At 35.4% G+C, this 23,957-nt stretch overlaps 1 protein-coding gene across 4 annotated transcripts in view; it reads right to left on the bottom strand.

Moving 5' to 3' along the window:
* LOC139943717 (uncharacterized) overlaps positions 1-23,957 on the bottom strand; it is a 129,490-nt gene that overhangs the window by 45,939 nt on the left and 59,594 nt on the right. For 3 of the 4 annotated variants that reach the window (XM_071940464.1, XM_071940465.1, XM_071940466.1), the window contains exons 8-9: positions 23,911-23,957; positions 19,734-19,851 (exon numbers count right to left, since the gene is read on the bottom strand). The exon at positions 23,911-23,957 is cut by the window's right edge and continues 48 nt beyond it. In XM_071940464.1, the coding sequence (XP_071796565.1) occupies positions 19,734-19,851; positions 23,911-23,957 (165 nt within the window). Of the gene's footprint in view, positions 1-18,651; positions 19,031-19,733; positions 19,852-23,910 lie in introns of those variants that run through there. The other variant, XM_071940467.1, reaches the window with a different exon arrangement.

Raw genomic sequence — 23,957 nt, 5'->3', positions numbered from 1 at the left:
TAATGTTGCTACTTATCAACACCTTGATTGAAAGATTAATCTTCCAACTGAAATAGTGAGTCTATGACCAATGCTGTAAAATGCTCGTTATTGCAAGGTAACGTTTTGTTAATGCATGTAGGTAGGCCCACATACATTAAACATGGCCACTTTTCTCTAAACTTATTACTGTCAGTGTCACAATGTTAGCACCTTCTCTTTTACAAATAAAAGAGAAAGCTCAACCACTTTAAGTCCCTTTAATACCAGAGAATTCCATTTTACAATTCACACAAGACAAACAATACACAGCTAAATGGACAAGAAACATTCCTCACAAGATTACCCCCCCCCACACACAATCCATTTCTGATATATAACGGACCATTTAGTTCTGATATACTACAGGCAAATCTTGAAGGTTAACAGCTTACAACTATTAGCAGGAATTGATGGGATAAGTACACGGTAGAGCAAATAATGTACCCATCGAAGTAAGGGATTAAACGAGATATACCCTCTACAGTAGAAGCATGGTAGAAGTAATGACGTGTATTTCCTGGAAAACAAACTCAACCCTTACAGGTAACTTATTTCACAACATATTACTGAAATGATCATTTACATAACCGTAAGACAGACAAAGGTGTGAAATCACACGTCTTCCACTTTGCAGGTTCCTTGTCAAGAACATGTGTTTAAGATTTACTTTATGTAAAACGATTTCACAAAGCAGCCATTTTGTTTGTCTTTCATTCAATACCAAGAGAGACCGGCTGATCTTGATTTGAGATGCTGTACTTGTGTAGGCCTACATGAATACTACAAGAATCACTTGCTGCGGTACACTTACTTGAACAGAAACAAGGTAATAAGGTAACAATGTATAACACTGCAGGCAGATCAGTAAATCAGTTGAGATCACAATTTCATATAGGGCTTCTGCAAAGAACGGTGCTTGTTAAATTAAATCTATAAATAGGTGTGGTCCTATAACGTGTGTACCTTTTAATTATTTAGTTTTTTAGGTTAATATTTGGAATTTTGTTTCTTGTTGTAAAGCGCCTGGGAGCATTTTTAATGGATTTGGCGCTATATAAATGTTTTTTATTATTATTATTATTATTATTATTATTATTATGCTAAACAAAATCATGATTTTGTTGCGGTGGAAATCACTATGAGAGAGTATACCTCATCTTAAAAAACTCTGAGTCAAAAAAGTATAACAGTTCATCAAAAAATCAGCTTGATTTACCACCAACAATTCAAATTGATGTACAGACTTAAGGCAGCCTTTATATACAGTTAATGGGATTTCTACTTAGTAGGCAGTCTGCATAAAACTAGCTGAAATCCTAAGCATTGCTCACTTATGTGTTGAATAAACATACCGATGAGGTCTGCTCGTGACATAGCACACTTGATAGTTCGGTGCACTATGACCAAGACCTACCTAACCTTATAAAACACTGCTCAGTCCCTCCACAAAATATAGCCTCAAGATCTCCAGATCCAATACAAAGCGCCTAGTTTGACTCACAGAAATACAAAGTGTGCTGGAAAGTTGGTATTCTATTAGATGAAATACCCTCTCTTGGCTTCCAGTAAAACCACATATTACAAGCTGGGAAGTACCGTGACTTGGGGAAACGGTGAATTGGATTAATGAATTATGAAGAAGTCTGCACTTTTGGTGGTTTCATTTAACTAAAGCAATGTTCCTTTGAGTTTGTATAGCTCCATTCTTACACTGAACTGTATTAAACTAAATTTATGAAAACATGTTTCTTTTTTAAATGACACAAACAGTCTTGTATAATACAGTTTGATACCCGCAAAAACATTCAAGTTGCTGGGGTCAACTTCCAACCTTGTTAATGGGTCAACAAAAGGTGTCACTTCTTAACTGAATTTGTATTAACAATTTTGTTTTAAAAGTTGGATTACATTATTCACCTCATTGTATCCTTTTAACTGAAGTCTGTGTTTCTGCACAGTATAAAGCAAAAAGCCATTTGTGTAAGAGAGCAGTGCAACCAGACCACTGCAACTCGCAGACCTAATACCCCAAAGGGTAAATCTGAAAGGAAAGGATCCTCCATGTAATTGGTTTGAACCTGCCACAGTCTATCCACATCAAAATGTCAGCTGCTCAAATTTCCTTCAAGATTACAAATTAATAATGCACTATACATCTTAAGGCCAATAGAGGGCAGTATTGACATTTCTGGAATTAACTCAAAGTGGCTACAAATCCTAATAATGAAAGAAAGATCAGCTCTCATCATGATTAAGTTCCTTTGGTTTGATGGCAGACATCTTAAACATTAAATACAGCAGTACTGGAACCAATTTGAAGAAGTCATAGACTTTCCTGTAAAGTCAGGCTCAGGTCAATCGGATAGCATACTTTATAAACTCTATTTATTACCCCAATAATACATCGTATGGAGTTCACTAGAGAAAAAAAAACTTGTTTTGAAATCAAACTGAATAAACATAAACTGCATTCTTGTTATCTCAGTTGAGTTGCCTGACAATAATTCAAAGTGTGATGTTTTGAAATGACCAGCCAGTTCAACTTGCCCTCCGGCATAAATCCAGGGAGGTTTTTTTCTCATATCAAGTCTAATCAAAAGCATTGTCGTTTAGCCCTTGCACCTGTAGGTTCAAGGCTACTAGTGAGTTAAGAGTTACGGAGAGTACTATAGGGGCATAAACAGGGTCCCACCAAGTCAATTTCCGAAACTAAACCAGGGGAATTATACAGGAGTTAGTATTGTAGGGTGAGTGAACAAAGAAGCCAAACTACTATACTAACCCAAGAAGAAATAGGTTTAAGACATTTCATCCTTGCTTTAGCAATTTTTTAGGGGTCAATTTAATCTTTCTCTTCTGTGCACTCTAGACTCTGTAAATGTTTTAGAGAAAAAACCAAAGTGGTTCCCAAAACAAATAAACAAATAAATGAATTAACAAAATGGCTTCTTCTATTCACAAACAATCTGTTAACTAACTTGACATTTGTCTAAGAAATCTACAAATAGAAGTAGAAGTTGACCTACTCTGTTAAGTAAATCAAAAATGTCTGCTTGTTTTTAAAATTCAAAAGTTGAGGAAATAACTTGGCAAAAAGAAACTTCGGGATAAGAATGAACCCAGTTTCCATTGTTTCAGTAAAATGTCACAGACACCACTTATTATACTAAGAATAGAACTAATACAAAAATTACACAAGTTATCTCAAAAATGTAAATCTAAACAACCTGAAACAGGAGTTTATAAATAAACAGATCTGAATAAACACTGATGGTGAGTTGGTGTGTCAGGAAGGCTTGAAACTTTTGCTTCCATGCTTCTGAATATTGAAAAAATATTAAAACAATCAGAAGTCATTATGAAACAGTGACTTGGACTGAACAGATCAAGTACACAGCTATAGTTTCTTTCTTTTGTTGTACTCACAGACCTGTTGTTCTAAATTCTGGACCCACTTCAAGCAGATTGTTTTCCTTATTTGCGTAATTTGATTTGTTTGTATTCCAACCTCTTCGGATTCAGACTGGAATCCTCAACTATAGAGAAAGAACTATGCTCCATGCTCCGATCTATAAACCAAGCAACAGACCATTCTCACAGGAGGTATTCCAAGGGACTGTAAATACTTCTTATCACACTAATGTGTTTATTTATTGCATATTATTTAACCAGGGTTGTCCCTCTGCTGTGGGGGTGTCAATGAACTGCATTTCCAGGGTTCTATAATTATCTGTTATCATCAGATTACCATTTGAATTTCATGATTTACAGAAGATTGAAGTATATCTCGGTCTTTGCTCTATGATCTCATGTATCATTGTAATAGTGTACAAACATCCTCAACCCTAAGAATTCAGTGTAAAATGTAGAAAAGGAACCTGCGGAAAGGTGAGAAATGTTTTATGTTTAACTCTTGGTTGACTTCTTAATGGTGCAGGTTCTAATGATAATCTTGTTTCTAGAAACCTTGATTCAATTATTGTTTTACTTCTATTTTCCCCCTTTTTCAATTGAACAAACTTTATATTATTTGTTCAAGTGTTAATATTTTTGAGTTTTTGTTTTGTTTTATATTGAAAGACATTAGTTCCTTTGAATTTGTCTTTGATTATGAAATTTAGAAAACCAAAATTAAATGAAGTTAATTGTAATGCTCAAAGCCATGGCACATAGTGGCTGAGCATTCTCATAGAAATAATTATTAAACATGACCCAAAAAATACTAGCTCCTTATGTAGAATTCTTAATTGCAAAGTGAAGCCACTTAAAAAACAAAACTAAATATTCAAACGAACCTTATCTTTAAACTATTTTCAGAAGAAATTGTGTCAAGGTCATCAGAAAATTTCAATTTATTTTGATTTTTCTATATTACATCATCAAAGAAAAAGTCAAAGAACCTAATGTCTTTCTGCTTTCAATACAAAACAAGTATGCAAAAAACAACAATTGAAATATAAGTAAAATATATTATTCTTTAAGCCTTTCTACTGTATCAGTGTGCCATCCACTGTGGACTGAGAATTATTATAATGAATCCTTGGATGTTTCTTGACTCCATCCAATCCATTCCCTCATACCAGGCTCCATCCATGTACATGTACAACCCAGTAAAGCTCTTATACATGTCCCATCCATTCCCTCATACCAGGCTCCATCTATGTACAACCCAGTAAAGCTCTTATACATGTATCCTTGAGAACATAACACCTGGTCCTGACATTGAATCTTATATGACAATACTAGCCAGAAATATGACATGAAATACCAATGGTGTATGCTTGAATGCGTGATGAGGACTAGCGGAAGCACGGTTCATATACCAAAGCATGCCTTCTAGCGTTGGCCCAATACGGCCTGTATGTCATTTCACTAACGGGCTCCAATTGCTTTTAACCAAAGCAGAATTGTGAGAGTTTATTGAATGATGCCATTTACACTGCGATATTGTTATTGATATAGGGTTAGCAGTGTGTTACCGGTCAGAGAGAACCAGGGGGTTTAGGTTGCTCTATATTATTATCAGACGTTGTTTCCATAAAGGCCTAAGGTGGGTCTACTAAATAGGGTTCCGGTTTCATTGTGAAGGAGGAAAGAACCACAAAATAGCCAAAATTATATACCAGTCACTGCCGCAGGAAATCTCATATTCAACTATTTTTTTCTCTTTTAAGAAAGATGATCGAACTGCTGCACATGTTCAAAATGGAAGAGGTGCCTCATCTAATCTAAAAGATTTGGGAATAATAATAAAACTGAATATATCCCGCAAGGGAAGTGGTTTTTGCTTCTGGGTGTTAATTTAATTTAAAAAAAATATATATATTTTAAATAATGAATCAAACTTGATGGAAAACCCATTATATAAAGTGTAATGTACCAAGGAATAGTCCTGTCTGCATTATCAGTCAAGTGTTTAATCACTACCTCCATGGTTTAATGCACATATTTTTAGGCCGATATTGGCACTGTATTAAACTTCTTTATTATTGTTATTTTACATTTAAAATTATTTCAGTAAATTCTCTCAGTAAAAAAACAAACAAACCAATACTGATGTTTGAGCATGCTTTCTGTACAGGTTTGTGTATGCACTGTGGAAACTGGTTCATAATCCAAAATTCCACATTTATATGGGTGTATAGATTAATGATAGATTTACATAATTATCCACAATATTTCCCTCCACTACACAATACACATTCAGGTAATTTGTAATTTCCAGCTATGAAACACTAATTCAGCATTAGCGATTGGGACAGTAGTCACCTATACATAATCATGTATGCAAAGAGTCTACTTGATGGGTGAACCTTAGGAGCTGCACACCACGTACAGTGTGCTTGCACACGTACTTGAGTACCATCCTACCGTATCCCTCGGTTGTCCATCAGGCGCATTGTGTTACAGGAAACATGCATTAAAGTCCTGTCCATTCAAACCCTTAAGATGTGGCTCGTCAAGACCAGTCAACGCACGAACTTACATGTACTTCCCTAGTCAGGGCCTTTAGGACCAGTCAGCGCACAAACTTACTTCCCTATCAGGGCCTTTAGGACCAGTCATAGCACGGACTTACTGCCCCAAGGACCAGTCATAGCACCAACTTACTGCCACAGCAACTGGCAGTTGGAGAAATGAATTGCCCAATTCAGAGTAATTTCTATGGACGGGAAAATGATTTCATTTCAATGGCCAACCTCGGAAAACCTATATTCAAAGACATTGTTTAGATATTGACGTGGTGATCGATTTATCTACATCACAGCACATACATTGTATAATTAACAGTTTAACAAAATAAACTCCTGAAGAAGCCAATATGTGAGATGATGTATGCCTACAATCTTGTTCCAAATCTCTATTCATATTTTTCTAAAATTGTATACAAAAGCCAAGCCTAAAGTGAGTTACTCTGAAGGGAAAGCAGAAACAATAGTAAGTTATTGATTGCATGAAGCCTAAAGTGAGTTACTTTGAAGGGAAAGCAGAAACAATAGTAAGTTATTGATTGCATGAATTCTAAAGAGAGTAAATCGACCCTGGAGCCCATGTACATACATCCCTTAAGATCTCTGGTTCATCTACAGACATCTTCGTACATACATCCCTTAAAGGCAGTGGACACTATCGGTAAATACTCAAAATAGTAATGAGTTGATAGTATAAAAAATTTTGAGTAACAGCTTCCTCTGAAGTAACGTAGTTTTTGAAAAAGAAGTAATTTTCCACGAATTTGATTTCAAGACCTTAGATTTAGAATTTGAGGTCCCAAAATCAAGCATCTGAAAGGGTGTTTTCTCTTTCATTATTATCTCACAACTTCAACCACCAATTGAGCTCAAATTTTTACAGGTTTGTTATTTTATGCATGTTCAGATACACCAAGTGAGAAGACTGGTCTTTGACAATTACCAATAGTGTCCAGTGACTTTAAGATCTCTAGTTCATCTACATCTTCATCTCCCTCTCTTCTTAAAGATTATAATCTTCTCCCTAAGGTAATACTACACACTCTGTGATTATTCCTGTTACAACACCATGCTTGATAGTTTTAAACCTCACCAAAGGGGACTCAATTAATCTCCATACGTTTAAAGCTCTCACTAAGGAATTCACGTCTCTCTACCTGGACTCCCTCAAGATGTGTGTGTCTTAAAATACAATAAGAAAAGGACAAAAGCTTGAAATCAATCAGAGGCGAGACAAATGCTGCCCAACAATCAGCTTTTAAATGTCAAACTACACCAACTTTATCAACTTTATGTATGGAAATCCACTTGATTAATTTAATGAAAGACAGGATTTGATGTCAAGATTTGCAGGAATCTTATTTCATCCTGGACTGCATTTTGTAAAATACCACATCCGTTGTCAATTTTCCTCACCAAACAAAACCTTGAAATGTCAGCAAATAGAGTTCCTTAAATTCTCTGATTATGTTGGAATGGTCATCTAAATGCAGACTGTAGCAACAAATAGGTGTGATCTTAGATTGGAAATTATACAAATGACTTGGTTATCAAGAAGAACAATTGAAATCAAATATTGCCCTTCAGAAGACAATGTATATTTCTGGTTTAAAGACAACTTATCCAGAATGGACTGTCAAGTCAAAGTGCCTGAAGGATTGACGTTAACTGCTTTCTTAGCTGCTAAATATTCGCCTGAGAAAACGACTTAGCTATAAGAGATATCCTTGCATTAGCACAAGTAATGGTCAAAGCTAGCCAGCACAAGTAATGGTCAAAGTTAGCCAACACAGAGTGTTCAAGCTTCCAGTAGTTTTCTTTGCCACTGTAGTAGCTTTATTGAAGAAATTTACACATTGACTTGAAGATAGATTATTATAATACATGTGAAGTTTCATACTTTGGTCTTATTTTGCAGTACCATGAAACTGAACCAATGTCAGGCCACCCAGAGAGGGATTCAAACCCGGGTTGACATTAAAGACATTGAAAATACCACAATCACACTGACAAACATTGCTTGTTCTTTTAAACACATCTTCATGTATTTCTATTATTTCTCAAAAATGTCAGTAGAACCCTTTTCTGACTTAATTCATTTCATGTCCAATAATATTCCTAATCTAGCATTTATGATGATTACATAAATAGCAGTGCTTAGCCTAGATACCAGGGAAGGCTATGATCCTCGATAAAATCTCAGTCGCCATCTGGCAGCCATTGATTCTAAAACGCTCAAGCATCACCTCTCTACCAATGATAAATTGACCACACTCGACCGACAAACTATGCTAGCAATGTCCACAGATGATATTAGTTTACCTGATTTGTTCTGGGGATAAACATTCCCAAGTGCAGTGAAACTAGAAGTGAACAGGAGTCTACGTTGCTATGATGGTTACATTCCCAAGTGCAGTGAAACTAGAAGTGAATAGGAGTCTACATTGCTATGATGGTTACATTCCCAAGTGCAGTGAAACTAAAAGTGAATAGGAGTCTACGTTGCTATGATGGTTACATTCCCAAGTGCAGTGAAACTAGAAGTGAATAGGAGTCTACGTTGCTATGATGGTTACATTCCCAAGTGCAGTGAAACTAGAAGTGAATAGGAGTCTACGCTGCTATGATGGTTACATTCCCAAGTGCAGTGAAACTAGAAGTGAATAGGAGTCTACATTGCTATGATGGTTACATTCCCAAGTGCAGTGAAACTAGAAGTGAATAGGAGTCTACGTTGCTATGATGGTTACATTCCCAAGTGCAGCGAAACTAAAAGTGAATAGGAGTCTACATTGCTATGATGGTTACATTCCCAAGTGCAGTGAAACTAGAAGTGAATAGGAGTCTACATTGCTATGATGGTTACATTCCCAAGTGCAGTGAAACTAGAAGTGAATAGGAGTCTACATTGCTATGATGGTTACATTCCCAAGTGCAGTGAAACTAGAAGTGAATAGGAGTCTACATTGCTATGATGGTTACATTCCCAAGTGCAGTGAAACTAGAAGTGAATAGGAGTCTACATTGCTATGATGGTTACATTCCCAAGTGCAGTGAAACTAGAAGTGAATAGGAGTCTACATTGCTATGATGGTTACATTCCCAAGTGCAGTGAAACTAGAAGTGAATAGGAGTCTACATTGCTATGATGGTTACATTCCCAAGTGCAGTGAAACTAGAAGTGAATAGGAGTCTACATTGCTATGATGGTTACATTCCCAAGTGCAATGAAACTAGAAGTGAATAGGAGTCTACATTGCTATGATGGTTACATTCCCAAGTGCAATGAAACTAGAAGTGAATAGGAGTCTACGTTGCTATGATGGTTACATTCCCAAGTGAAGTGAAACTAGAAGTGAATAGGAGTCTACGTTGCTATGATGGTTACATTCCTAAGTGCAGTGAAACTAGAAGTGAATAGGAGTCTACGTTGCTATGATGGTTACATTCCCAAGTGCAGTGAAACTAGAAGTGAATAGGAGTCTACATTGCTATGATGGTTACATTCCCAAGTGCAGTGAAACTAGAAGTGAATAGGAGTCTACGTTGCTATGATGGTTACATTCCCAAGTGCAGTGAAACTAGAAGTGAATAGGAGTCTACGTTGCTATGATGGTTACATTCCCAAGTGCAGTGAAACTAGAAGTGAATAGGAGTCTACGTTGCTATGATGGTTACATTCCTAAGTGCAGTGAAACTAGAAGTGAATAGGAGTCTACGTTGCTATGATGGTTACATTCCCAAGTGCAGTGAAACTAGAAGTGAATAGGAGTCTACATTGCTATGATGGTTACATTCCCAAGTGCAGTGAAACTAGAAGTGAATAGGAGTCTACGTTGCTATGATGGTTGCATTCCCAAGTGCAGTGAAACTAGAAGTGAATAGGAGTCTACATTGCTATGATGGTTACATTCCCAAGTGCAGTGAAACTAGAAGTGAATAGTAGTCTACGTTGCTATGACGGTTATGTTCTGGTAAAAACAGCTGCCCAAATCATCTTTATAGTCTGATCAAATCTTTATCAAATCTATTCACGTTGCTAACAAAGAGAACAAAGTGACATTATTGGTAAAAACTGTCATTATTAAATTAATGGACTTCTCATAAAAAGCTGTCAACGATCTGAATTAATGTTATACATTTTTAAGTTATATATACTTAACTACATAAGATCTGTATTCCAAACAATACATACCTGACTCAAACAAAGACTCAAATTAAGGGGTCTCATAAAACCGCTTTGTCCCAAACGGCACTTTCATGAATTTCAGTTGATGTTTGATTCTATAATTGTAAGCATAACACAACCTTCTCATTATCCAGCCAATTTGATTGGATCTTTTCCCATTGGCGCTCCATACCTTCATGGTCAACACTAAAAGGAAGCATCTTAGATTACACCTTGGGAGACCTACAGACACTCTTGGGTTAAACAAAACCATTTTCACTCAACTCATGACAATTATTTCCATCACAACAGACATTTAAAAAGTATGAAATTAACACCACAGCACTAGTATTACTAGCTACTGGTGTTATGCATAATGTGATCATATTTAACAGTCAATGATAAGTGTTCTTATGTGATTCACAACCCGTTGTATTCAGCCTGACACCTGGTCTCTGAAAGTGCATCGCTTTAATTAAAGGCGTCGTCAACTTATTTAAAAAATACATACAAAGTTTATAAGAGTCTAAAGATACGATGAGAGACATGACAGTTGATTTCTGATCAGGATTATGATTGTTAAATCCTCTAGAAGCCAATCATTTTTGTATAATCATCACCATATACCGCTAGACGTGGCTAATATTACATACTTTTTATTTCAGAGTATTAAAGAAAATGGCAACAAGAAATTGATAAATATGGTTTTGTTTTGTCAGTGTAGATTCTATGATAACTTGGAAAGCATTGGAAAATGTAACTTTTGTCGGCTGGCTTTTCTTCAACAAACTTGCAACTGCTTAGATGAGCATTTCTGTACAAGCCGCCTGTGCCTGCATTGGTCTCTTCTTCGTTCCTTTTAGTTTTATGGTACCCTGGTTCGAATCTCACCACAGATCATTGCCTAACATTGTAGATGGGTTTTCAGTCTAACCATAGATCACAGCCTAAATATATAGATGGATTGTCAGTCTCTTCCTTGGTTTTCCTTCCACAGCTCATTCCCAATCAAGACCAGGTTATTTAAATAACTTGTGAAATGAGTTTCAAATATGCAAGATGTATCCAAGTATGAATTGAAACACAGATGCTGTAATGAGATGTACATGTACATGTACATCATGTGCTAATGTACTCTTCCTTCAGAGTACAGAGAACATGATAATCCCATAGAGACTGAGGCACAACACATTATGCAACTATAATGGTTGATGTGTGTGTGTGCTATTATAGGCTGGAGGTTGGGATCAATTAGGATTCTTCCTTTACTGCCCACCTTCAATTGTTTTTAACTCCAGTCTGTCTAGGGTTGTACTTAATCATCAACAGATGAAGGCTTGGTATTACAAATTGGATACGCTGCTCTCTTTTTTTCATCAATTAGTCAGTCTGGATTTTAATTTCATTCATCCATGGAAGGTCAAGGCCATTTTCAATTAATCAAAAACTTCCATTCAATGTCAAGAGTGTTTATGACTTCCATTCAATCAGAATGTTTATAGAGACAATCTAAATGAACATCAAGAGTACCAGCAAATGTGTAGATTTTAAATAATTGAAAATTATACAAAAGTCAACCACACCTAGCCGACGTCATTATCAGTCCAATCATACTTTTAGGCAATAGGACTTGCCAAACTTGTTGCACCAACTACATGCTCAGTATCGATTCTAATCATATCCTGACATACACGTAGGCCAACGTGTCATAACGTATCATCCAATATGCTTTAGTAATCATACAGTTTTTAAAGTGGTCATAACACCAAGGTCCTTCCAGAATAGAGAAGAGAGAAAAGAAAATATAATATTATTCAATTACAATAGACACTTCAAAACTGTGAATAATAAATCACTACAACCTGTCCTTGACTCTAGTGTAGGTTATGGAACCATAGTAGAACCATAGAACCTTTGCAATGTGCAATGTCTAGTACAGGTCAACATAGTAAAGCTACTGCTGACCAACAAAAAATATATGGTGTTTTTTAATTTCTTTTGTGCCAGATTTCTATTTTACAATGGCCTCCTATCAAACACACTAGATTTAACATGTCAATACAACTGTTAGTGACTTCTATTCCTACAGACAGGTTTGGTATCACAAACTCTGGTTGTTATATTTAGTACTGATGAAATCTCAATGAGGTCCACATCATGGAGGTTCTGGTGACTGGTTGAACCATGGTTGAACAGACATTCCAGGCAATGCGAAACCATCAACTCAATTCATATACATTTTATTTCTTGAAACAAGACTATCATGATTTTTGTTTTTCTGAAACCATAGTGACCAAATTAAAATTAACAATGAACATAACACAGTAGACTAGACTGCAAGCTTTAAAATAATTATAAAAACAGCAAAGAGCAACGTAAAGTGCGGACAAGCAGAGAAGTTGGAGAAGGGGAAACGGGTTAAATATTCTACTGCAAGTCAGACCGCTCCCCTAAATAGCTACATGACACGTTCTGACCTACATGTACATCCTACAAAACAATAATGATTAATTCAGTTTGGTATTCTTCCATGTCAACTTAAATTCACTGTTTTCAATATATTTCCTTTTGTCATCATAACATAATCATGAAAGACATGATTTACCACTGATTTTGTTTTCCTTTTGAACATTACCTTCAGTCATTACCTTCAGTCATATCCAGTCTAATTAGCAATTACATGTAAGAGAAGGAAATATATCTTGGAATGATTGGAACCAGGATCAAGCTTACAAAACATCAGTTCCAGAAGAATAACCTAATCAGTTATAAACTTGTATCGTCATCAATCCATTTCATAACTTGAGTAGAGAATAACCTAATCAGTTATAAACTTGTATCGTCGTCAATCCATTTCATAACTTGAGTAGAGAATAACCTAATCAGTTATAAACTTGTATCGTCATCAATCCATTTCATAACTTGAGTAGAGAATAACCTAATCAGTTATAAACTTGTATCGTCATCAATCCATTTCATAACTTGAGTAGAGAATAACCTAATCAGTTATAAACTTGTATCGTCGTCAATCCATTTCATAACTTGAGTAGAGAATAACCTAATCAGTTATAAACTTGTATCGTCATCAATCCATTTCATAACTTGAGTAGAGAATAACCTAATCAGTTATAAACTTGTATCGTCGTCAATCCATTTCATAACTTGAGTAGAGAATAACCTAATCAGTTATAAACTTGTATCGTCATCAATCCATTTCATAACTTGAGTAGAGAATAACCTAATCAGTTATAAACTTGTATCGTCGTCAATCCATTTCATAACTTGAGTAGAGAATAACCTAATCAGTTATAAACTTGTATCGTCATCAATCCATTTCATAACTTGAGTAGAGAATAACCTAATCAGTTATAAACTTGTATCGTCATCAATCCATTTCATAACTTGAGTAGAGAATAACCTAATCAGTTATAAACTTGTATCGTCATCAATCCATTTCATAACTTGAGTAGAGAATAACCTAATCAGTTATAAACTTGTATCGTCGTCAATCCATTTCATAACTTGAGTAGAGAATAACCTAATCAGTTATAAACTTGTATCGTCATCAATCCATTTCATAACTTGAGTAGAGAATAACCTAATCAGTTATAAACTTGTATCGTCGTCAATCCATTTCATAACTTGAGTAGAGAATAACCTAATCAGTTATAAACTTGTATCGTCGTCAATCCATTTCATAACTTGAGAAGAAACAAATTAATACAATTCAATCCTAGTTGAGTTTCACTCCATCAAAGTTTGACAGAATCTCTCTCTAAATTTGACATCTGAGGATCCAACATTCTCCTAGACATTCAACCAATTTGTCCCAACCTGCAAAAGGTTAACTAGAAACAAGTCTGCTAATTCACTTTCAACACAACATAAACCTAATATACACATCCCCACTAAAGGGTTAGCTTATGGTTCAACTTTGATAGAAAAAAGTACACTCCTTAAAGAGATCAATGGTTTCCCACGACCAAAGGTCAAACTGGGGTCAGACAGACCTCATCTCAAATTCAGACATTGGATGTCATGCCTTACAGTGACAGCGTTAGTCTAAACAGTTGACACCTAGAACAGAAATGAACTTGTTCAGTTCCAACTGCATCTCAATGCTAGGATCATGACATGAGAAGACTTCATCATGTAGTAAAAACATTCATCTTGTTTTAAAGATTTAGTTTGAATGATAAACAACACAATAAGTGTACCTGTTTTACTTGTACATCTTGCTTTGTTTTTACTCTTAAATGAGTTCAAATTAAACATTGTAAAACAATGAACATTTGATTGGTCAGTTCGATAAATCCTAATAACATTAACTACTTGGGTTCTCTTCAAACAAACAAAAGTTGCAGCTCTTCACTGACATCAACCAGACATGTCTATTATTAGAAAGTAGAGAAGAGATTGAGTGAAGCTTATTATCTCAGGCTGTCCTCCCCATCCTCCTAATTGTACCCTCTTGCCTCCATCAGACTCAAGAGACTTTAAGATGAGCTCTATATAACCAAGAAGGATAGTTCAGATCAACATCTTAAGCTTGTCTTGTTACTTCTTAATCAAACTGACAGTTTAAGTGAAGTGAGTTTGGACTGTTGCTCATTCTGAGCTACAGTAATGTCATCCAAACATGCTACTGTAGAACCCGTCCTCCCACTCGGTCTGTTTGTCAGAGTTTCCCAGTAAAATTTGACTTTTCACAAGCAGACAAATATTCTAAAATGTCACGTGATGTACAACTTGGCACTTTTTTCTCCAACAAATTTCATTTTGGAAACTTGTTTATATTTATTTTATTGTAAAAATGACTGAGTTAAAATCTTTCTGGCTTATTTATTTCTTGTTAATTCACTCCATGTTTGAGATACTATTTTGGGTGATTTCTGTACGATGTATACATTTCACTGGAAGTCTGAACAATTTCTGAAATCTTTAAAATATTTAGGGGCATCATTCTAAATTGAGATAACTTCAGCTTAACAAAATTTAAGAAGATTTTTATTATACCCAGTGTTACCATAAACTCAACAAGTTTTCACCAAATATAATAAATATGACAAAGAACATTTTCTATCCTTTGGTGGTTTTTTGGGCTGCAGAGTTTTCTCCTGACAAAATAATTGATTGGATGTCAGAGATGTTGGATAAATAGAATGCATGCAATTTAAGATGCATTACAGCAAGCAGAGAGCCATACACCCTGAGGTATTGGATTGCAGTTAGGTTACTGTAGTCCAGACTAGAGTATGTCTGCTTCTTGGTCATGTTGGTCATTACTGTCAGCAAAGAGCCATTTTAGGAACAGACAAATGACATCAGGAACATTTGCCTGGGTACAATCTCAAGGATTACATATTGATTTCTAAATTATTGATTTAGTTCCCTCTTTACCTACATGTACAACATAATTATTAAGCTTTACTTAATTATCAATGATTATAGTTTGTGTTGTTGTAAATACAAGGTTTGAGGGATGGTCCCATAGGAATCTGATAGACTGGCTAGGCTGTATGAGAATAAACATTTAAAGTCACCTGGAAATATAATTTTTTTTCTTTCAAACATAAGAATATATGCATACGAACAATAAAACAATTTTTTTAGTAATTGTTTGTCACGATTTATATGTTAAAAAAAAAAAAAAAAAACGTACAAACTCACGACTTGGTCCGTACATGTACTTTGCAATTGTGTTTACTCTACGCATTACAGGCAAAGTCTGCCTCAAATGACGTCACAAACAGCGCCCTCTCGGGTCGGGGTCTACTCTTCAATTTGTAAATAACATAAGAACTGATTTTTAAAAACCTTAGTTAACTGTTTATTCACATTCCACTCATCAAAACACATATACTAGTGACAAAAGCTTTATTTTGAAAAAATACCACTTCCAGGTGACTTTAAGTGTCATTTCCCATTCTCAGAGTATAAAATGTAAAAATGTTGTATATTTCAAGAAATAGAAACCTATAAAAGTGTTGATCAACAAATGTAATTTAATAAAAAGAACCTTTCCAACCAGATTGAGTATGTATTGCCTCTTTCAATGCGCCATTTAAATAATCGGTCACTTTTTGTTGTTTTCAAATGGCTCCTAATTCTGGAAATATTTTACAAACAAACTAAGATAAGAAATAAATGATGGAAATAAACAAATAATTACTCAATTCAGAACAAGACTAACCTACCAGTGATTTCTTTAGAAGCAATAACAGGCCTACTACATGTCCATTGCAGTGAAGTCTAGCCGGGTAATTTGGATTGCACCAATTCAAGTGTTAAACTGCCTAACGTGATATATTACTGATTAGAGTGGTGCATGTACAGCAGTGATAGGGCAAGTATATGGTCCACCACGGTTTCTTTAGAGCAAATTGAGTTTACACACTCCATTTTCCTCTGGCTGTATTTCGCATCTGAAATTGCTTTTTAGCAAACCAGGAATTTTGACATGTTGACCTTTCAATGGTCAATTTCAAGCTTGCCTGATTTAACAACTTCAATACTTTATGAAGTTACGGGAGCTTCATTTAAATCAAACTGAAGGAAAGTTAAATTGAAGGTCAAAAGTTTAATCCTTTTTTTAATGCAATTTATTTGTTGGATTAAAAGGACTGTTCAGATAATGATATAAACGAGTACAAAACTCTCCTTGATGATGAAACGAGTACAAAACTCCCCTTGATGATGAAACGAGTACAAAACTCTCCTTGATGATGAAACGAGTACAAAACTCTCCTTGATGATATAAACGAGTACAAAACTCTCCTTGATGATGAAACGAGTACAAAACTCTCCTTGATGATGAAACGAGTACAAAACTCTCCTTGATGATGAAACGAGTACAAAACTCTCCTTGATGATGAAACGAGTACAAAACTCTCCTTGACGATGAAACGAGTACAAAACTCTCCTTGATGATGAAACGAGTACAAAACTCTCCTTGATGATATAAACGAGTACAAAACTCTCCTTGATGATGAAACGAGTACAAAACTCTCCTTGATGATGAAACGAGTACAAAACTCTCCTTGATGATGAAACGAGTACAAAACTCTCCTTGATGATGAAACGAGTACAAAACTCTCCTTTATGATGAAATGTTTAAATTAACAGTTTTTACTCAAACAAGGGGAATGCTAAAAGTCAGAAATTATTTGGATTTTGAAAACATTGTTGTTGAAGTAATTTTTTGAAACCTTTTGTGGATTGAAAGAGATCAGCCTTTTATAACACCTTGGATTAACACATATTCACATATAGCTATAGGGAATGACTTGATTTTGTAAAACCGTGTCATAATAGAAGATTTCCTGGGTGAACTAACAATGTCACTTTCACTTTAAAGACTCTCTCTAAACGCTACATGGACACAGTGGCACACTCAACCGTGTAGATTTATACTTCCTGTTTGGTTGAAACTGCGGTTAGTTTGGGTCCCTCTGTAAAACCCATTTATTAAAGAGTGATTGTGTGGTTTACCTCCATTAAACAGAACCAAACAATATTGCTCACATTTTATCACTTTTGGCACTCTACAAAGAGTTAAACACAAATGCTTGGTGTTTAATATTGGAAACACAAAGTAGTAACATGCAATGCAACAACTCAAAATGAGAAAATAGATTCCCACTTTACAACTTGAATTTCTTTGCATCTGTGCATACTATTTTATTTCTACTGGTTTTGTGAGTGTATGTGCTTGTTTTGTGTTTTAACTTTAATTGTACTTCAGTCCTACACAATTGCAAAAGTAATGAAGAAAAGCATTTCCAGACAATTTACCAAATAAAACGGAGCCTTTTAAACTATTATTCATATCAGTGACTGATGTCTAATGTCTCGACTTCCGGTTACAGCTGCCTAAGAAAGGCTACTCATACAAAAACCTAAAATAGGAACAATAAAACCACAGACTCTCTGCTAAGGTTTTATAAATAAACACCTCCAGACTAAGTCATGTCTGAGGTCTTGCATTGTCATGGTACCTAATGACTTGACTTCCCCCTTGATACTGTGACACACACTCACAACAGAAAACACAAACCTTACTCTGCATGTTATCACTCATTTTTTAAAGCAATTTATGGAATACAAGTTTTTCCCTTCATTTGTAACTTAAATTTAAGGGATGATCAGGTTGCTTTGGAGTAGAGAGGGCACAACAGTAAAAGAACAAATAGACTTTTAAGTTTATTTGTTCTTTTACAAATTCTTTTTTAGTGGAGTGGGCATCTTCCTTTGCAAGTGTTTTGCAAATAAAGATGTATCCCTAAAAATGAATTTGAGTCTAAATGAAATAATAAACCTTGACCATTAACCTGTAACCAGTTTAAAGTTGCCTCAGGATTGAGTTAAAAACCACAAATTCACTCAGTATTATGAAGTAACTAAATTAAGATTCCAAACGTATTCTCAATAGGCAATTCTAACTATTGAGCTAGACAACCTAAACTTCAAAGATAATGTATTTGTACCTACCCCACTGCCAGTGTTTTTGCTTGCAAGTTCCAGGCATTTTGAGCACGTTGCTTCAGTAATAACCCACCACAAGCTTAAAAATCCAAGCTGTAATACAATACAGTTAGCCCAACACCAACTGAGACTTCAACATCCAAGATATGACAACCAGCATTCATGACTCCCCAGCTAAGTTTGCCGGCCGAGAGTTGCTATCGGATATATCTCCTCTTCCAGATCACTCCAAAGAATGAGAAGAATTTACCAGATGACGACCGACTACACTCTTTGTGACCTGACTGGAATATTTATAACTTGTAGCATCGTCAGTAACGTCAGTATCAACAGTGAAAAGGAACGCGACCCTACACTCCTAGTCTTTGCAATACAAGAATTAATATTGATGTTTAATGAAGCGAATGATGGATGAGCAGCGATGTGGAAGAACTCTCTATAAAATCAATGAATAGGCTGAGACAGAAGACTGTCTGGCACTGCAATGATACTTTATACACTCACCCAATATAGATATTAACACAAGCCTCCAGGACATACTGGACAGATACAACCACAAGAGGGGGCTGTTCAGAGTTTTACAGAACTAAATAACGGAGATGAAACTTGTCCATGACCACAGGATGGCGCTGTTACGTTTATGTGAAGCTTCAATCTTAATTTATCAGCATTTTCTACACAGCAATTCTTTGATTGAAGATGTTAAATTCACTTAAACTATGAAAGATTAAATTTACTGTTATCGAAAAAGTTTCTACTTTATGAATGGAAGCCAACATACTGTACAAGGGTTTGGGTACTCCTAGCAAGCTTTAACATACAATGTGGTAGTTGTAGACATGTATGAGAAAGATGAACTTTTAACAAGAACCAAAAACACTAACAAGATTTTTACTTTACCATGACCTCAACAACCTTCCAAACAGGAACACACTAACCCTAACACTAACCCTAACCCCCTAGAAAAAACCTTATTCTTTCCAGAAGTTCTAGCCGCTTGCTCCTGTGGATCTAAACTGCTCCCCCTTCATCTGAAAATAATTGACCTTTAATCAATATGAATTGAAGAAATAAATTGTTTGACTTACTTGTGGAGACTGGTCTTGTTAGAAGCTCAACATATGAAGATGGGAAGAATCCGATGCACTCAATGCTGGCTTTAGTTATAGATCCCTTCCAATTACCATCTTGGTTCCGCTCAAGAATCTAAAACAGATAACAAATATTAGATTAAACTATCTCAAAATTAACTCTCTATCTTTGGTTATAGATCCCTTCCAATAACCATCTTGGTTCCGCTCAAGAATCTAAAACAGATAACAAATATTAGATTAAACAATCTCAAAATTAACTCTCTATCTTTGGTTATAGATCCCTTCCCATTACCATCTTGGTTACGCTCAAGAATCTAAAACAGAAGACAAATAATAGATTAAACTATCTCAAAATTAACTCTCTATCTTTGGTTATAGATCCCTTCCAATAACCATCTTGGTTCCGCTCAAGAATCTAAAACAGATAACAAATATTAGATTAAACAATCTCAAAATTAACTCTCTATCTTTGGTTATAGATCCCTTCCCATTACCATCTTGGTTACGCTCAAGAATCTAAAACAGAAGACAAATAATAGATTAAACTATCTCAAGAAATAACTCTCTATCTTTGGTTATAGATTCCTTCCAATAACCATCTTGGTTCCGCTCAAGAATCTAAAACAGATAACAAATATTAGATTAAACTATCTCAAAATTAACTCTCTATCTTTGGTTATAGATCCCTTCCCATTACCATCTTGGTTACGCTCAAGAATCTAAAACAGAAGACAAATAATAGATTAAACTATCTCAAGAACTAACTCTCTATCTTTGGTTATAGATCCCTTCCAATAACCATCTTGGTTCCGCTCAAGAATCTAAAACAGAAGACAAATATCAGATTAAACTATCTCAAAATTAACTCTCTATCTTTGGTTATAGATCCCTTCCAATAACCATCTTGGTTCCGCTCAAGAATCTAAAACAGAAGACAAATATTAGATTATTATATCTCAAGAAATAACTCTCTATCTTCGGTTATAGATCCCTTCCCATTACCATCTTGGTTACGCTCAAGAATCTAAAACAGAAGACAAATATTAGATTAAACTATCTCAAAATTAACTCTCTATCTTTGGTTATAGATCCCTTCCAATAACCATCTTGGTTCCGCTCAAGAATCTAAAACAGAAGACAAATATTAGATTAAACTATCTCAAAATTAACTCTCTATCTTTGGTTATAGATCCCTTCCCATTACCATCTTGGTTACGCTCAAGAATCTAAAACAGAAGACAAATAATAGATTAAACTATCTCAAAATTAACTCTCTATCTTTGGTTATAGATCCCTTCCAATAACCATCTTGGTTCCGCTCAAGAATCTAAAACAGATAACAAATATTAGATTAAACAATCTCAAAATTAACTCTCTATCTTTGGTTATAGATCCCTTCCCATTACCATCTTGGTTACGCTCAAGAATCTAAAACAGAAGACAAATAATAGATTAAACTATCGCAAGAACTAACTCTCTATCTTTGGTTATAGATCCCTTCCAATAACCATCTTGGTTCCGCTCAAGAATCTAAAACAGAAGACAAATATTAGATTAAACTATCTCAAAATTAACTCTCTATCTTTGGTTATAGATCCCTTCCAATAACCATCTTGGTTCCGCTCAAGAATCTAAAACAGAAGACAAATATTAGATTATTATATCTCAAGAAATAACTCTCTATCTTTGGTTATAGATCCCTTCCCATTACCATCTTGGTTACGCTCAAGAATCTAAAACAGAAGACAAATATTAGATTAAACAATCTCAAGAAATAACTCTCTATCTTTGGTTAAAGATTCCTTCCAATAACCATCTTGGTTCCGCTCAAGAATCTAAAACAGAAGACAAATATTAGATTAAACTATCTCAAGAAATAACTCTCTATCTTTGGTTATAGATCCCTTCCAATAACCATCTTGGTTCCGCTCAAGAATCTAAAACAGAAGACAAATATTAGATTAAACTATCTCAAGAAATAACTCTCTATCTTTGGTTATAGATCCCTTCCAATTACCATCTTGGTTCCGCTCAAGAATCTTAAACAGAAGACAAATTATAGATTATTATATCTCAAGAAATAACTCTCTATCTTTGGTTATAGACCCCTTCCAATTACCATCTTGGTCCCGCTCAAGAATCTAAAACAGAAGACAAATAATAGATTAAACTATCTCAAGAGCTAAGTCCCTATCTTTGGTTATAATAGATCCCTTCCATTTACCATCATGGTTCCACTAAAGAATCTAAAATAGAAGACAAATAATATATTAAACTCAAGAACTAAAGCCAGTTTGCCCATTGGACTACTTTTGTTTGAAGCACCTCAACTTTTCTGCAGAAGGACAAAATTAAATTCAATGGGTAAACATGGTAAACTGGCCTTCCTGTCAACTTACCAGGACCGTGGTGTAAACTAACAGGCGAAAAGAGGTCATGGAAGACTTATGCGCAGCCACGATAACTTAACAGGGCTGATAAAAAGTCCATTGGGAACAAGTACGCACTGTAAACGTACCACGTCCACGCTGTAAATCGCAATGTAAATGTCGCAGAATAGAAGTCCAGGTGGGATCACCAGGTGGGATCACAAGTCACAGTAACTTTCCACGCGGCAGCGGAAGATAAAGTCCAATGAGAACAAGGCTTTCCTGCCTAGGCAATGCTCACAACTATTACTAAAAACTACACTCTAAACAGTAACATTTTAGACTGACTGGTGGTCAATTGGAACAGTTACGCACTGTAAAGCTACCGTGACAACGCTACAGAACACTATGTAAATGTTGCAGAATAGAAGTCCGGGGGGAACATACGGTAGAGTTTCACAGTAACTTTCCATGCGGCAGCGGAAGATAAAGTCCAATGAGAACAAGGCTTTCCTGCCTAGGCAATGCTCACAACTATAACTACTAAAAACAACATTCTAAACAGTAACATTTTAGACTGACTGGTGATCTTCAGCTTTACAACAGTAAGTGAATATCAAATGTCTATATCCTTGACAAGCTCTTCTTGATTTAAAACTATCTTTCAGAAATATGGGTAGGAGTAAAAGCATACTTCCCATACCTGCCAACCTTGAGGAATGAAAAAGAGTAATCAAGCAAAATCGAGCAAATCATGTGATTTTTACAAAAAGTATGCATACTGAATGTGCACCCTAAAAAAAACAGGGGGGAAAAAAACGGAAAACCGTTATCTGGATTTTGGGCAAGCACAACAAACGTTAAAAGGCTTTCAAAAATAAATGGCAGCATAGACAAAACATTCACAGAAACATAGGCCACAATTCTAACATTGTAACAATGTGTTGTGCATCCTCATTTTTTAAGGTATTTTGTAGCTTTCCTTAGCGTAATTCCACAAGCGCTATGCGTCCTTGTTGGCCAGACTGCCATACTGTTCTTGATTTAAAACTATCAATGTGTTGTGCATCCTCATTTTTTAAGGTATTTTGTAGCTTTCCTTAGCGTAATTCCACAAGCGCGATGCGTCCTTGTCGGCCAGACTGTTATATTATTTCATTATTTTACTTGTCGCAAAAATACACGTCCACACACACACAACCCATACATCGTACATGTACGTCGTATGGGAAAACCATGTGCGCTAAAGTCTTGTCTCAAGGTGTTGGCTTTTTAGTAAAGCGCCCTCTCTTGGTACAATGGGTACAATGGCATTGAAGACATGTATAATGGACATCGCGCTAGACGAAAAACTAACAACAACGGCTCCGATTAAAGACCACACGGAGCATTTTACGCTCACATTAACGACAAATATACTGCTTGGAAAACAAGACGGATAACAAAATAAGACGGATAAACAATTGATACATCTTACTGTTCAAAACATTAATAATAAAATGTACTTAATTAACAATGTACATGATTTTGAGGAAATACGTAATAAAGGGTGAGTAATTCGTAATCCGTAACACAGCTCATAGATCCGTAATGATTACACCTAAATTAGAATGGTTGGCAGGTATGACTTCTTACAAATGCGAAACATTCGCAACAAATAGATAGAGCAGTTAATTTGTGCAAAACAAATGCAAAACAAATCCTGCAAAACATATGCTGCAAAAACGGCAATGTGACATCAAAATTCACTTTGCATTTGCAGGAAGTATGAAACAAGCTTTATGATGGAACTTGAACCTTACCGTAATGATATCCCCTGGTCTGAAAGACAGTGCAGATCGGTCATGAA

This window comes from Asterias amurensis, chromosome 11 (assembly GCF_032118995.1).
Source record: "Asterias amurensis chromosome 11, ASM3211899v1".
In the NCBI taxonomy this organism is placed as follows: domain Eukaryota; kingdom Metazoa; phylum Echinodermata; class Asteroidea; order Forcipulatida; family Asteriidae; genus Asterias; species Asterias amurensis.
The sequence above is the reverse complement of the archived record's forward strand: the minus strand, read 5'-3'. Positions and strand labels throughout refer to the sequence as shown.